Source organism: Tachysurus fulvidraco, chromosome 8 (assembly GCF_022655615.1).
Source record: "Tachysurus fulvidraco isolate hzauxx_2018 chromosome 8, HZAU_PFXX_2.0, whole genome shotgun sequence".
Classification (NCBI taxonomy): domain Eukaryota; kingdom Metazoa; phylum Chordata; class Actinopteri; order Siluriformes; family Bagridae; genus Tachysurus; species Tachysurus fulvidraco.
In genome coordinates, this window is record NC_062525.1 from 23,650,050 (window position 1) to 23,667,063 (window position 17,014).

The 17,014-nt window shown below is 38.2% G+C and overlaps 1 protein-coding gene across 2 annotated transcripts; it reads right to left on the reverse strand.

The window, feature by feature from the left end:
- Positions 1 to 34: 34 nt before the first annotated feature.
- Positions 35 to 12,860, reverse strand: si:ch211-180a12.2. 2 transcript variants are annotated; one of them, XM_027163251.2, is made up of 13 exons: positions 12,199 to 12,860; positions 10,599 to 10,892; positions 9,399 to 9,698; positions 7,984 to 8,289; positions 7,730 to 7,840; positions 6,272 to 6,433; positions 5,854 to 6,129; positions 5,622 to 5,672; positions 5,188 to 5,445; positions 3,964 to 4,299; positions 3,033 to 3,283; positions 1,298 to 1,556; positions 35 to 1,135 (listed from the first exon to the last, which is right to left on the reverse strand). In XM_027163251.2, the coding sequence occupies exons 1-13, from the start codon at positions 12,248 to 12,250 to the stop codon at positions 1,110 to 1,112; spliced, it is 2,682 nt and encodes an 893-aa protein (XP_027019052.2). In that variant the 5' UTR covers positions 12,251 to 12,860; the 3' UTR covers positions 35 to 1,109. The 2 variants fall into 2 exon arrangements, with proteins under 2 accessions (XP_027019052.2, XP_027019051.2); XM_027163250.2 differs by having other exon boundaries at positions 1,298 to 1,555; positions 3,029 to 3,283; positions 12,199 to 12,856.
- Positions 12,861 to 17,014: the final 4,154 nt, after the last annotated feature.

The following is a 17,014-nucleotide window of genomic DNA, read 5'->3' on the forward strand; positions in this document are numbered from 1 at the left end:
GATATGATTGATAATTAAAGACAGAACACGAAACTATGTTTTTATTTGCATATTTCAGTTTATCCATCTTTATTAAACAAAGCATTTTAATAAACTCATTTTTCAAAACTATTTTTTTACTTATCAGTTATGCTACTTTCATTCAGTTTGATGCTTCATAAACAACAACCTCCACTTTCCAGTTCACCGTGATCCAAGAAAGGCACTTTAGATCCAAATTTTTGCAAAGTTTTATTGCCCTAACATGCCCTAAACCACCCAGTCCCTGAACCCCAACACATACACACTGCTCTCATACAGGAGTGTTACACATTAAAACACATCACCATTGAAAAGTGTTACAACAGTGCAGATAAACACAGAATGTTCCTTATAAATTAACACACACACAAAAATAAGTTATTTTTTAACTAAAACAAATATATTGTTAGAAAAAAATCCACACACATATACAGCACAGGCCAAAAGTTTGGACACACCTTCCAAAAGTTTGGACACAACACCTTTTCAACAGGACAATGACCCCAAACACACCTCCAGGCTGTGTAAGGGCTGATGAAGGAGAGTAATGGGGTGTTGCGCCAGATGACCTGGCCTCCACAGTCACCGGACCTGACCCCAATCAAGATGGTTTGGGGTGAGCTGGACCGCAGAGTGAAGGCAAAAGGGCCAACAAGTGCTAAGCATCTCTGGGAACTCCTTCAAGACTGTTGGAAGACCATTTCAGGTGACTACCTCTTGAAGCTCATCAAGAGAATGCCAAGAGTGTGCAAAGCAGTAATCAAAGCAAAAGGTGGCTACTTTGAAGAACCAAGAATATGACATATTTTCAGTTGTTTCACACCTTTTTGTTATGTACGTATATAATTCCACATGTGTTATTTCATAGTTTTGATGCCTTCAGTGTGAATCTACAATTTTCATAGTCATGAAAATAAAGAAAACTCTTTGAATGAGAAGGTGTGTCCAAACTTTTGGTCTGTACTGTAAATTGAGTTAAAATGAGTTAAAAAAAAGGCAAAAAAAAACAACAACAAACAAACAAAAAACATTTATTTCTTTATGTATGTATGTATGTATTTATTTTTAAAGATCATTTTACTTCATTGTTACTCCTGTACATTCTCTCCAGGCTCTGTAAGAAGAACAAAGGCATAAATCACACATTTATTCGAATATTTTAAAGCAACCTTTAAAATAACATTATATAATCATGAATAATCATTAACAATTTCATGGCTCAATTTAATAGCCATCATTAATAAAATGATGCTCGTTTTGGCTGAGTGTCCCTTACCTGTCCAGGTGCAGTACACAGGCAGAGGAAGTGCAGGATGGGAAATCTCCACTGTGACTCTCAGACACTCTCTCTCTACCCGTTTTCCTTTTCCCACCACATATACGGTGTTTATGTACAAAGACTCATGTTCAGTTTGCACAGCTTCCCTTGTGGTCTCCTGTGTGAAGTCTGGTGTCTCTGCAGCTCTTTCTGTTTGCTGCTTTTGTCCTTGTTCACTGGCATTTGTTTCACTTTGCAATACTGGACACTGAGAATCTATTACAAACAAACAAACAAAAAAAGGTATTCATTGTGGTTTGATTACACTAGGCTAGGGAACATGACCCATTTATCTACAGTTTGTTCCTTGCTGGTAAATCTTCATTATTCGCTTGCCGGCTGACATTTCTGTGACGTATAAAATAGGAATCTAGCAGCAGGAATTTGATGTGACTGAACTTGTTTCTCTTATGGACTGCACTCATTTACCAAGTCTTTTATTATTATTACTGCTTCATTAAAGATGACTGATGAACGCTACACTTCCAATCAGCTTTGCTTTCTGAGTGGTTCTTTTATTGTGCTCCAATTGTTTTAAACACGGTTGTGTTATTTGGATATTTTCATACAATAAAAGTGTTTATTTTGTCACGTTATACATTACAGCACAGTGAAATACTTTCTTCACATATCCCAACTTTGGAGGTTGGGGACAGAGCACAGGGTCAGCTGTGATACAGCACCCTTGGAGCAGAGAGGGTTAAGGGCCTTGCTCAAGGGTCCAACAGTGGCAGTGCTCAGGCTTAAACCCCGATCCTCCGATCAACAACCCAGATTTAAATACTCGATGTGCCTTCATGACTCTACACAGTGAAAAGAATAGTGTGAGCAAGTGTGGGATTGCATGTAAAAAATGTGAACAAGAATTGGCACAAACTCGTAACTTGTAGATCATGCTTGAAGTCCGACTTAACACACAACCTCTAAATTCTTTAACGGTGTGCGATATTTTCCTCCGAAAGCAAAATCAAGCTACAAATCATGCAGAGTAAAACTTTAGTGCCTTCGTGACCGAGAAACACCAGCGTTAAAATTTTGCTATTTAAAAGTTCTAAAAAACGAGGACGGAACAGGTGAGTTAACGGTAGAATCAAGGTAGCATCAATGACCATATGTGAATGAAGGATAATAGAGAGAAGAAATATCTTTATTACTCCAAGCTCTCTTTGAATACCTGTATTCAATGGGCCCAGATTGACGACGTTAGGTCAATGTAATTATCTGTAATCTCAGCAATCACCAGCAATCGTCTGTTATCAAATTTGTCACATACACAGTACAACATGCAGTGAAATGCTTTAAGTTTTCACATATTTATATTTAGGTTATTATGAGCCCTGGGGTCAGCCATAGTACAGCATCCCTGGAGCAGGTGAGGTTAAAGACCTTGTTCAAGAACCCAACGTTGATGTCTCAGCAGCTTGTGACCTTCTGATCAGTACCCCAAAGCCTTAACCACCGAAACATCACGTCCTCAGGTGGAATCATCTTATATAGTGTGAGAAGTAACAAGAATCTAAGCTCGAAGTAATAAGCTCTAAACCAGGCTTGACTAGCTTGCTAAGACATTTTTCATATTAAAATTAAAGATTTAATATCACTATTAACATGTATTATTAACCCTTGTACACTGCACTTATATTTGACTTTAAACATTTTATCCAGTTTATACATGTCTGGCCTACTCACTGTACAGATTTAGAATGTTGGCTTCACTTCCTTGTGGTAATGCAGACTTCAGCAAAGCACAGACGCTGTGTAGCTCTCTTCCTTCTCTGTCTGTCACTTTCTCTGTCTCTCTGGAGATGAGTGGGATGAAAGTGGCGCCCCCTGCAGCCCACTGCAGCCTGGGCTGTGGAACGCCACCAGACAGGCACAAGGAAAACACCCCTACACCATCATTATTCCAGCTAACAGACAAGGATGTAGGGATGGAGGGAGCCACTGGACGGATAAAAACAAAGACCAAATAAATATTTTCGTTTCGTACAGTCATATTCACTAATAATGCACATAACTTAAACGATGCATGTTTGTATGGTTTTTAATGGGTTTTTTCTGTAGTCAGTCATAATCCTAATGAAGTACATTTCAGATTTATTCCAATATAAAATGAGGAAAACTGTTCAAGGAGGGTGAATATTTCTCAAAGCCAGTGTATGTCTGAGGGATGTGGTAGCACAGTGGTTGGAGCAGTAAGGGTTAAGGGCCTTGCTCAAGGGCCAGACGGTGGCAGCTTATCAGGGTGGGGCTTTAACAATCCCGAATTCCACAGAAGTGGGTCCCTGAGCAAGCAAACCCAGACTCGTCCGTCAGACTGGCAGACAGAGCAGTGTGATTCGTCACTCTAGAGAACATGTCTCCATGTACATGTACCAGTGGCAGCGTGCTTAGTGATGTAAGGCTTGGTTGCAGCTGCTCGACCATGGAAACCCATTCCATGAAGGTCTCTATGCACTGTTCTTGAGCTAATCTGAAGGCCACATGAAGTTTGGAGGTCTGTAGCTATTGACTCTGCAGAAAGTATTTGTGTTTGCTAACTTAAATTTGTGCTTGATTTGTGCTTTACTAACTAACGACATGCTTTTCGACTCTAAACTATGCCTACATGAATAGTGCCTTACCAAAGGGAGAGTTTGTCCAGACTCGCTCTATGGGCTCGAGCAGAGAGCAGTGCTCGATTCTGCACACAATCTTATCTACTTCCTTTAGCTTGTTCTCCACTTCCGTTAGCACAGCCGTGGCTCGAAACGTCCTCAGCTGTGTCTGGATCGGCCCCCATACTTCCATCAGTGCATCCTCTTTCTTAATTTCCATCTCGCGATTGTTGGTTTGCTTCAGCCATTTCACTGTAATGTCAGGAGGGTAGAAACTTGCGATACTACAGGCCAGAGATAAATGCTCTTGTTGTGGGCTTGATGCACAGCTGATTTCCGAAACAATGGGCTTCTTTGTAAACCCTGTACAAGGTGAAGGAAATTATATTATCAGTTATATTCATATATATATTTATTTTATCTATCTTAAATTTGTCAGCTTTCAATTAGTCATGTTTGTTACTTTAAAGTTTGTACAGACAGTACCAGGGAAACAATACAATCCATAAATAAATAATACGTATGTTTTTTTTGCACAACCTTGAAATTATGTACGAATTTTTTTTCACCTAATTATTAATCAAAAAACAAGCAGACAAACAAATAACAAACATAAATAATTGAAAAAGAATTGAAAAAGTTTTACAACTATACTGTAATGAATAAAAAAAGAAAGAAAGAAAGAAAGAAAGAGAGAATTAAATTGTTTAGTTGTCACCTGAATACGAGCTGTTTACAACATAAATACTAAAATCAACCAAGCAAATAAATAAACAAATAAATGTGTTATTTCAGCACCAACAGATGTAATAAAAATAAACAAATACGAAACAAAATAAAAAAAGCAACAACAGACAAAATAAAAAAAACAACAATTGTTTTTATAACAAAAAATGTGTTAAGTGTAAATGTATAAACAAATAAATAAATAAAAAACAAAAGTATTTGTTAAAATAAATAAATAAACAGGTAAATAATAAATAAATAAATAAATAAATAAATACAAACCAACTCATGACCAACTAATCAAACAAATAAACAAACATGTTACTTACACATTACTGGATATTTGTAAAAGGTTACACGCCTTCATTAAAATTTAAATACATATAAACAAATAACTGAATGTTAAATGAATAACTAATGTAATATTTAGACATTAGTGTGAAGACATAGAATAGGTCTAAATATAATGTACGGTAAATATTTCCCAGATGTTTTCACCTACACTGTTAGCTTGAACACTCTCACCTCTGGTCTTTCGTGTGATTGGCTGTTTTAGAGACATGTGATGGACGGTGACCCACACTGCAGTTACTCCTTTCTCCAGCTCAAACATGGGTAACCTGCACTGGCTCCGGGCTGAGAAGAAGCCTTGGGTATCCGGACGTGGTGCTGCCAGGGCTGCTGGGATGGCGACAGGACACAACTCTCCTCCTTCACAGAACCAGCGGAAGGTGATGACGTCGGGGTGGAAGTGGGAGGCTTCGATAGTCAGTACCACAATACCTGTAGAAAGCATTGTGTGTCAATATGACACACACACACACATACAAAACAAATAAGTCAGTATAAGCAAATACTGACTTATTTGTTTTGTATGTGTCTATGTGTGTGTGTGTGTGTGTGTGTGTGTGTGTGTGTGTGTGTGTGTGTGTGTGTGTGTGTGTGTGTGTGTGTCATACCTGTCTCTTCATTTGGTTCGGATAGTCGGATTTCTGAGACCTCGGGTTGAGCTAGACGACATTACAGTAACGTACACAGTCATAAAGGAATGTAATAAAACTATTAAGGAATGTGTAAAAAGAACATAAAGAAGACTTATAAAAAATACATAGCTTGTTTGCTAAAAGAAATGATTATCTGTAAAAAAACAAAAAAAAACAAAACAAAACAGTAGAAAATCTGTTTCCTTACACAGAACAGTAAACTTCTCTGACACTCTCTCCATCACTATCTTGTCTTTCCCTTTATAGGAGATTTGGCATTTGAAGACGGCCCCTTTATGAACAGACAGGTTAGGGATGAAGGTGAAGGAGGAAAGGAGTTGTTTGTTGGGGCCGGTCGAGTGCAGGGGCTTCCGGGTGTGCAGTTTGTAATATCCCAAAGCAGTTGATGTCAGCAAAGGGGCTTTTTCTGACAGCACTGATAGACGCGATGTCCTCGGTGTGTGACTCCTAGAGCTGTTGCTTTCTGCTCCACAGAGAGGGAGGATAAGGAAATGAACATGATGATGATTAATTAATCAATTTTCCTTAACTGCTTAAAACTGATCTGAATATATTAAATATTCATTTATCACTACCTCTAAAAGTATGTAGGGTTTGATGGTTACCTGCATAAGTCGTATCTGTGATAGGGACATCGTTAAGAAACCAGACAGTTTGGACTTGATCTGCTCTCCTGCCTTCTATGCTGATGGTGACCCGGCCTTTCTGTCCCACCACCACCCTCGGGGGCAGGATGATACAAGACACGCTTAAACTTTTCTGTTTCTCTACAAGGAGAACAGAGATATTTGGAGACATTATAGAAAATGAGAGAAGTCCAGAGATGTACTCTTTACCAAATTTAAGACCGGACTTGAGTTTGTATAGTAAAAAAATTGGCAGTATATTAAAAAAATATTTTCATTCTCTCCATCTACAACAGATTCCTGTATCCAGAACATTACATTTACCTTTTTTATACGGCTGAGCAATTAAGGGCCTTGTTCAGGGGCAGCCCTGGGATTCAAACGCATAACCTACTGATCAGTAGTCCAATGCCTTAACCACTGAGATATCACATCAACACAGACAACACAGACCTATCAGTTCATTTATTCTCTGTCTAGCTTTGTGTACACTGTGATATCTGAGAAAACTCTGAGAGTTCATTCACATTGCACATATATATGAGTTTTGTGTGTGTGAGAGAAAGTGTATGAATATAGGAATACATATGTGAGTGTGGTGTAACGTCTGTCAGTCATTTGACCAAACAGGGCTGTAGTACAATGCCCCCATTAGTCAAATTTTAACTTGGACATTTTGGCAGATGCCCTTATCCAGAGAGACTTACAGTTTATACATGACTTACTCAAGGGCCCAGCACGGGTAGTTTAGTGAACCTGGGAGTTGAACCCACAACCTGCCAAATGGTAGAACGACACCTTAATCACTAGGCTACGACATTCACATTAGAGAGTTAAATACTATCTATTCAAAACAAACAGAAATCCTCAACCTCGACTTAGCACTCACTGAACATTTAAATTTTGAGCTCCTTTCATGACGTCGCAACCCTCTTGTTGCTACTCAATCACCATAACCTTTGCAGGTGAAGGCTACTATCTTCGTCAACGGTAAATGAGCTGTCTTTCAAGGTCATCATTGCTTGCTTGAACTTTGACCTTGAAAATAAAGATTGTGCCGGAAATCTGTTTTTTATTATGTCCAAGTCCAAGGTAAAGGCAAATGTGAATGGGATGCTCCAGTAACTAAAACGATCATAACTTATGAATCTGGTGAGCAGAAAAGCAGCTTGTTTCAACATGCATTGATTTGGATTATACTCTGAGGCTACCCTGAGCACAGGCCCATTGAAACTGGACAGTTTTAGCGTGTTATTGGTCTACTAAACATATTTTTGGTCTGGCCCACAGAGCAATTCAAAGATTTTGACACCCTTAGTCCCTGGTTCAGAGATTCCTAGGAGTCCGACCCCAGATGTCCAGTGTCTGAGTAATGGCAGCAAACAACTAGTACCAAGTTTTTTTAGTTTGTATGTTTGTATCTCCATGCTGTCTCACCATCTCTCCTCTTCCAAGAGAAGCCAAAGCAAAGCAGAAGAACGAGTACCAGGGAGATGATCATCATTGCCACTGACGCTTTTGCAGATTTAGTCAAAACGAGTTTCTGCACTGAGAAAGAAGGACAACAAACAGTGATGGGAAGATAATAAACTATGAAAAAGGTCAAAAAGCTTAACACCGCATGTTCCAAGTGTTGATGTTTTGCTCTTCAAGACCGTTCCCTTTACATGCAGTATATTTATGAAAGTTACCTAACGAATCAGCAGCTGATGGGTCGATGGAGCTCAAAGCTGGTTGGGAAACATGAGGTTGTTGAGCCACACATAGTACTTGTCCAGATCTTTCTCTCTCCTCTATGCTGAGAGTGTGAAAGTGACGCGTTTTGTACGTTCCATCATGGTTCTGTTGGATCTGAGGAGTCTCGGGCAGGACGGTACCATTCCTGAGCCACAGCACAGACACATCCTGTGGGTAGAACCCGTTGATATCGCACGCCAAAGTGAGTGCGGATGAGCGCGAAGAGGACGGCACAAAGGACACACTGACTTTGGGGACGACTGGAAGATAGGAAAAGCAGGAAAGAAAGGAAAGTCTTTCAACTGTTATTCAAACATAGGCACATGGAGTGTGATACTGCTATTGTGGAAGTCTTAATTAAGAAATGAATATTGAATAGCTGACAATTCTGACACGGTATGTGTAAAATAATTTGTTTATTTTAATTTGATTCCGAGAGAAGCCAAAGTCACTGATGGCCTATTAGCTAGCTGGCTCATACCGATGTGCTCATTCTTTCTGTTTTTACGTAACATTAGCTTCCTTTTTTTAACAAGGGTTTTTTAAGTCAGAAGCTATATTTATAAAAAAACAGAACATGTATCCCTGATGATGTTACTAACACTACAGCAGTAACGGTTTCAATAGGATTGTTCCTCTACATGACGGTCGCACACAAGCGAAGTGATACAAAAAAGTGAAACGGTCCAATGCAGATTTACTAAATACAGTATAAGCGCTTTTGGAATGATGTTCATTATATCATTATATAAAGGACTATATTCTGCAGAGAACTATGTTAAGTGGATATAATTTAAGATATGAGCAAGTGGGGAAAAAAGTAATTATAACCATCGCAGTTACTCTTAACCCATCTAGTTCATAGAAATAAAGTAGGGATCAGTTTCGCAAAAATATTCCTTTCCCAGCATACATTCAACGATATTCAAGATGTCTTATCTGCTGAAATGATGGGTTATGTGAAGTAGTTGCATTTGTCAGTTTAAGCTCAAAGTATTTTTATTTCTAGGCCGTGGCAATACTACACCCAATCACAGTCTATCGGTTTACACTCCGTAAGCCAGCGTAAGTGTATGAGCAGGTTATGCAAGCAAAAACAAAAAAGAAATCCTTGTTGAACAGCAAACACAAAGTTTCTCAAACAGGATTAGTGAAGAAAACAGCAGGTGACCATGTGACAGCTCCAAACTCAAGCTCCCTACTTCTCATGACTATTTGCGTTTTATTTGGAAAGGCTACGTGCTACAGGTGTCTAGTGGCTGGGATGAGTATAGCACCCAAAATACAACGCATTAGACAGTGTGACAGGAAGTAACTCCTCAAACTTACAGACTTCAGTGATGTCCCTTAAGTTATCAGTGATACTCACTGGTGATGTTCATTCTGAATTCCCTCACGAGCGGTTTCTCCAGAGTTTCATGGTTCACCATACAGGCGTATGTAGTATTTCGATCAGCAAGTTCGGGAATGAACACCAGCTTGCTGACACCTTCATATAAACCATCCTCTGTGTGGATTGTTTTGGATTTTTGAGGAGCTCTGATCTCTTTGCCTGCTCGCATCCAGGAGAATGTGATGTTAGGAGGACTGAAGCCTTTCGCCCAACATTCTACTAAGCTTTCTCGCCCCAACACCACCTCTGGAGAAGGCACGAAGATGGATGGTGGAGCTACAAATAAAGAAAAGTGACAGTTAGGATATCATGTATACCTGCACATTCATATAGAAAAGGAGAGGCATAAACATATTTTATTTGTCTATCAAGGTGTTTAATTGTCCAGGTGATTTTATGTTCCAAAGCATAACCTAGAACTGATGAAGCTTCTCAGCTGAACAATGAACCAGCTTTAAATTTATACCTATTTTATGTTATTCCTGTTTTTTTAATCTATGCTTATAGAGGTGGCTCAAAGAAATATATTAAAAGTAAATGTAAATATTCTTTTCCATGAACAATCAATTAAACAATGGAACAGTATTTATTTATTTATTTATTTATTTAATTATTATTATTATTATTATTATTATTATTATTATTATTATTATTATTATTATTATTATTATTACCATTTTAGCCCTCTATATATTTTTGTATATTTTTATAACAGATCGAAAATTTTTATTATTTCTATTTTTCACTGTATATTTATAGTATATAATTTTTATATATATTTACTCTGTGTATATCTGTTATGTTAAGTCTTTTTATGTTAAGTCTCGCTATAATATCTTATCTAGTCTTATCTGATCTTTTCTTATCTTATGTTTTAAGGGTTCACCATATGAGCCACATTTTATACAAGGGAGCATCTGAGGAACAGCGGCAGCCCAGGTATTTAAACTAACAACCTTCCTATTGGTCCAACACCTTAACCACTAGTCTACCACATCCCCTATCAGTAGTCCAACCTCTTAAACTCTAATCTACAGTCACTGCCCAAAATAAGTATTCTTGTGATATTGACTGACAAGGTCACTTTGAAAATACAAATCTTTTACTGAAATAATAGATCGAAGGAAAATGATCTTAAAAAAAATCAATGTCAAGTAGGTATCTTGTGTAACTTACCTAAAATGTTCAGTGTGACATTGCTGACCTGATTGGTTAGATTGGTCTGCACATGGCACTCATACACACCCTGATTGTGTGGTGTAGCGTTATAAAGCTTCATCAGGGAAAATCCCTGTGATCGGGATTCTGATGTGATCAAGTAAGTTTCATTGTTTGTGTGATAATCGGATGCGATGACGGATCCGTTGAAGGACCAGGTGATGTTGAGTAACTCATCGTTGAATAGAAGATAGAACGAACAAGGCAGGATAACAGAGGAGCTCAGGTTCACGAAGATCTCTGCAAGAAATACTGAGAGGACGAAGACAGAAATGGGATATTGGAAGTAAAAAACAGATGAAAAAACTGCACACTGAATAACTTGCATCTCAGGATTGATAACAAATGTCTGATAGCCAGTGGTGAAAAAGATATAATTTATGATTTTGCTTAGCCATTTAGCTAATAGTTCATCTTAGTCTTTAATCTGTCTAGCTCTTTCATCTCCTCATCTGTACACTTAGCTCAGGTTCTTCACCTTATTATGCCAATGCAATCATCACTTCCATTTAGCAGACACCCTTATCCAGTGTGACTTACAGTTTATTTCAATTTATACAACTGAGGTTTAAGGTCCTTGTTCAGGGGCCCAGAAGTGGCAGATAGGTGTACCTGGGATTCAAACTAATGACCATATATAATGACTATATATATATCAGGAAGTGATTAAAAACAAAAACAAAAAACCGCATAACTTGGGTGGCCACATTGAAGGGTGGGCAGGACTTTCTGAATTTAAATTCCTCAGATTTTGATTGGCATTTCATGTGGAAAAAATAATAATACTAATGCTATCAATTTTATATATATATATATATATAACATCAGTAAGCTCTCAGGTCTTTAAAATTTTATATATATATTATATATTATATTTATACGACTGAATCAAATTACTCTTTACAGTACAACTGTTGAGATATGCGTCATTAACCTCTGTCTTGTTATCTGATCATCTTTCACAACAGAAAGCCTTGTAAATTACTCCATCGTGCTCTTTCTTCTTACCGACAAATATTTATGATTCTGGTCATTTATTAAACAAATATATTGCCTTAGACATCTAGATGTTCGTGTTGTATTTGCTTAGGGACATTTTTTTATTGTGCGTTAAACAAATTTATATAACCACTGATAAGGGAGTGAATGAAGAAGCCACATGCCAAGAATTAAGCGAACATTCCCAGACTTCATGTGTCAAAGCAACAATAAGAGTCCAAATTTATTACAGTGAAAATAAAAAAAAAAAAAAGTTTTAAGCAATTAAAAAAATCACTTTGTGCAAACAACCAAACAAGGAGCTAAATTAAATAGGAATTTATGGGTGATATGTCAGATTTTTAACTTTGAACAAGATCTGTTGCTCCACTGAGATGAGTACAAGTGCATTGGCATTGACTGTGATTGATTGCGATAAAGATCCTTCTAGAAATCTCCACCGAACACCTGCTCACCTGTTTGATTAAACACCGGACAGAACGATCGTTGTTTAATCAAACAGGTGAGAAGGTGTTTGATTAAACACCGAACAGAACGATCGTTGCATTTGAATACTCACCCTGTTGGATTTGGCTCAGCACACAGAAACACAACAGGACTTTAAACTTCATGGCCTTTCGCTGCTCTGAGGAAACATACCTTATCAACAACTTTTTACTCCCTCTCTCTCAGATAGTGACATGCTCTTTTATAGACGGACGACACGGTGGGCGTTTTTTAGAGCTGGTAGAGAATCAAAACCTGAAAAGAAGAGTGGAGAGAGTGGAGAGTTGGTAATGATCATTGTCTCCAAATAACACTGTCAGAGAGAGAGAGAGACAGAGAGAGAGCGAGGGAGAGACAGAAAGAGAGAGACAGAGAGACAGACAGAGAGAGAGAGAGAGAGACAGAGAAAGACAGAGAGAGATGGAGAGAGATGGGAAGAGAGAGAGAGGGAGAGATTTTAGGACAGTGGTCACTTAAAATTCAACCCGGCTGCTCTCCAGTGTTTTAGGCTGCTTTATATTCACAGCGTATAGTGACCCAGCTAAAATCCTCGTTCATGGTGACCTCACGGTGATTAATTACATGTGGAGTCACAGTCGAGCTGAAAAATTACTGTAACGACTACAAAAGACTGAGCAAGGAGAGGAAAAACAAGTCAAAGAAAAGAAGGGGTGAAGATCATCACTAGACTAATATTTCTCTCTCTCCTTCTCTCTCTCTCACTCCTTCTCTTTCTCTATCTCTCTCTTCCTCCTTCTCTCTCTCTCTCACTCTCTCTCTCTCTCTCTCTCTTCCTCCTTCTCTCTCTCTCTCTCTCTCTCTCTCTCTCTCTCTCTCTCTCTCTCTCTCTCTGTTAAATGATCAAGCTAATGAAGTCTTAAATTTATGAGACTTTGAGACTTAAAGAGAAAATGTATTTTAGTAGCATGAGAGCATGTTCGTGTATTTGTCTCTGTCTTCCTCTCTCTCTCTCTCTCTCTCTCTCTCTCTCTCTCTCTCTCTCTCTCTCTCTCTCTCTCTCTCTCTCTCTCTCTCTCTCTCTGTTTAACTCGGTTGAACTGTGTATTGTTATTAAAACGAATGCCTGACTTTAACATCAGGATTTGTTATTTGTTTGAAAAGCGTTTTTGAATGACTTTAATTTCTTCACTGTTTAGACTGACATTTAACTAATGGCATGGAAGTTAGTCTCTGTGGAACATTAACCATACTAGACAGGTTGTGTGTGTGTGTGTGTGTGTGTGTGTGTGTGTGTGTGTGTGTGTGTGTGTGTGTGTGTGAGAGAGAGAGAGAGAGAGAGAGAGAGAGTGAGAGTGAGTGAGTGAGTGAGTGAGTGTATGTGTGTGTGTGTGTGTGTGTGTGTGTGTGTGTGTGTGTGTGTGTGTGTGTGTGTGTGTGTGTGTGTGTGTGTGTGTGTGTGTGTGTGTGTGTGTGTGTGTGTTGGTATTTGGTTGCATGTTAATAAGAAAAAGATGCATTATATGACACAGACGGCAGACAATAAATAAAAGACAAAAAGAGCAAAGACAAATTAATTAATAAATTTAAACTAACAACTAACAATAATTATTATATTCCCCTATTTTGTAGAGAGAGAGAGAGAGCGAGAGAGAGAGAGAGAGAGAGAGAGAGAGAGAGAGAGAGAGAGAGATGGAGAGTAAGTGAATGAGCAGAGGAAGATTTAGAGGACTGAGAGAAACACAGCCTCCTCACAGTGAGAGTAAAAAGAAAGCCAGTGTTACACAAACTTAATGGAGCGAGTGAAAACTCCAGCTGGTTCAGACTTGACCAGCTGCATGAAAAATATCTGATGCAAATAAAAACAAACCTCTGAAAGGTGTCATTTAATAATTTAATCATACAGAATGATGTTAAAAATGTCTTAATAAGTCAGTAATTTACTGTTGTGTTCTTGAGAAAGTCTACAAATTTTTGCTTAATGAATATTTTATTAATGAAAAATGTATTTTATTATTCTAGAAAAAGTATTGTAATGTATTAATTATTAATATTGTCAAACATTTATGAATATGTACCTATTATTTAAGTCTAAAATAAAATCAAATAAAATGATTCATTCATTCATTCATTCATTCATTCATTCATTCATTTTCTACCGCTTATCAGAACTACCTCGGGCGTCATCGGGCATCAAGGCAGGATACACCCTGGACGGAGTGCCAACCCATCGCAGGGCACACACACACTCTCATTCACTCACGCAATCACACACTACGGACAATTTTCCAGAGATGCCAATCAACCTACCATGCATGTCTTTGGACATCTATCCCTTTCCCTGATCTAATAGTATCACCATGTGACCTCAAAGGGTTCTTACTTCGTAAATAACTTAATCCTTCACGGTTTTACAATGCAGATGATAGCCCACCAAACTGAGGCTTCATTCAGGAAACACAACTGTTTCTGTTTCGGTCAATGACTGTGTTTTAACCTGAACATATGGAATTGATGATCATTAGCACCTGCTAGGTAAAATTGGTTACTCATACACCTGACTTTGTGCAAGTGTAAGAATTAATGCTGATTTGAAGCTAAAGAGAGATCACACTAAATACTGATTTGATTTAGATTTTTTCCCCCTGTTCAGTCACTTTGCATTCTATCACATTCAATCACAATATAGCATAGACGCTATATTCACTAGCACATTAGACACCGTTGCCCCAGTCAGATTACAGAAGGTTAGAGATAAAACACTTGCACCGTGGTATAATAGTTATACTCATACCCTCAAGAGGGAGACCCGTAACCTCGTACGGAAATGGAAAAAAACTAAATTAGAGGTTTTAAGAATTGCATATAAGGACAGTATGTCCAGGTACAGACAGGCTCTAAAAGCTGCTAGGGCTGAGCACCTGAGCAAACTCATAGAAAATAACCAGAACAATCCCAGGTTTTTATTTAGTACAGTGGCTAGTTTAACAAAAAAAAAACTGAAATCTGAGCACACTATTCCATCACAGTTCAGTAGTGAGGATTTCACGAGATTCTTCACCGATAAAATCGAAAGTATCAGGAATAAAATAGGTGACGCTGAACATATGAGAGCAACTAGTGACACAATCTCACCTAAGGCTTTACACAGCTTTACAATTACAGGACAGGAAGAGTTAGATAAACTTATTACTACAGCTAAATCAACAACAGGTTAAGTAGACCCCATCCCAACTAAACTACTGAAAGAAGTGTTACATAAAGCTGGTGAGCCTCTTCTTAATATCATTAACTCCTCGTTATCTTTAGGTTACGTCCCGAAGTCTTTTAAGTTGGCAGTTATTAGGCCACTCATCAAAAAACCTAACTTAGACCCAAATGAACTATCAAATTACAGGCCTATCTCACACCTTCCATTTATTTCTAAAATACTTGAAAAGGTTGTGTCTGTTCAACTGAGCTCCTTCTTACAGGAGAGCAACATCCTTGAAGAATTTCAGTCAGATTTCAGGCCCCATCATAGCACAGAAACTGCACTTGTTAAAGTTACAAATGACTTGTTCTTAGCTTCGGACCAAGACTGTATGTCACTATTAGTTCTACTTGACCTTAGTGCTGCATTCGACACTATAGACCACAACATTCTTCTAGATCGCTTACAAAATTACACAGGTATTCGTGGACAGGCTTTAAGTTGGTTTAGATCCTACCTGTCAGACCGATACCATTTTGTAGAATTAAATGGTGAATCCTCCAGTTTATTACCAGTTAATTATGGGTTTGTTTCCATTGTTATGCTGATGACACACAGTTATATATCTCAACAAAACCAGATGAAATAGCCACAGTGTCCAAATTAACTCAATGCCTTAGAGAGATAAAAGACTGGATGAGCTGCAATTTTCTGTTGTTAAACTCAGATAAGACAGAAATACTACTTATAGGTCCAAAAACCAGTGCACAGAAACTCTCACAACTTAACTTCCATTTAGAGTGATGTACTATTACTAATAGCTCGACAGTGAAAGACCTGGGTGTTATATTAGACAGTAACCTGTCTTTTAAAAACCATATCGCCCGAAATATTGCCAAGCTGAGAAACATCCTGTCTGTATCTGATGCTGAGAAGCTAGTTCATGCATTCATGACCTCTAGACTGGACTATTGAAATGCATTACTAGTCAAGTCAAGTCAAGTCAAGTCACCTTTGATGTCACTTCACCATGGCACAAGTGCCTTGGTGAGTGAAATTCTTGGGAGCGTGCTCCAGAAATTGCAGAACCATTTACATACAATAGTAAGAAACATAAGTAGAACAATTTACAAACAGGTTAAAAAAATGTGCAAAATGCTCAGTGCCAATGAAATGTGCAAATGTGGAAAATGTGGAAAGGATGCAATGTGCTCATACATAGTCAGTACACACAGTGTACTACTAGACATACAGTTGAGGCCAAAATTATTAGCCCCCTTAAGAAATAAGACAAAACTCTTGATTTCTCCATGGAAATGACAATTAACAACAAATGTTTTATAGTGTATTTGTTTCCAAAATAACAAAGACAAAATGTCCACTAAGTTTGATTAGGATATTTAATTGAAATAGTGAGTTGAAACAAGAAAGGGCAAAAATGAAACGTCCAAAATTATTAGCCCCCTGGTCATTAATAGTCAATAGTGTACCCTTTCTGAGCCACAACTGACAACAACCTCTTAGAGTAGTTCTTTACTAGGTTGGCACAGTTCTCCTGAGTGATTTTAGCCCATTCTTTCATTGCAAATTGCTCCAGCTGGTCCAAATTGCATGGTTTCCGAGCATGGACATTCACTTTGAGCACTCGCCAGATTCTCAGTAGGATTGAGGTCTGGTCTCTGTGCGGACCACTCCAGGACCCTTGGTTTTGGTATCCTTCAGGAACTCTTGGACCAAT

Excerpts from the sequence above, each read along its gene's own strand:
- si:ch211-180a12.2 (XM_027163250.2), bottom strand. The coding sequence starts at position 12,250 with ATGAAGTTTAAAGTCCTGTTGTGTTTCTGTGTGCTGAGCCAAATCCAA. Across the intron at positions 5,446-5,621 it reads CGAACCAAATGAAGAGACAG|GTATTGTGGTACTGACTATC; the intron begins GTATGACACACA and ends TGCTTTCTACAG. Across the intron at positions 1,556-3,028 it reads CAACATTCTAAATCTGTACA|ATTCTCAGTGTCCAGTATTG; the intron begins GTGAGTAGGCCA and ends TGTTTGTAATAG.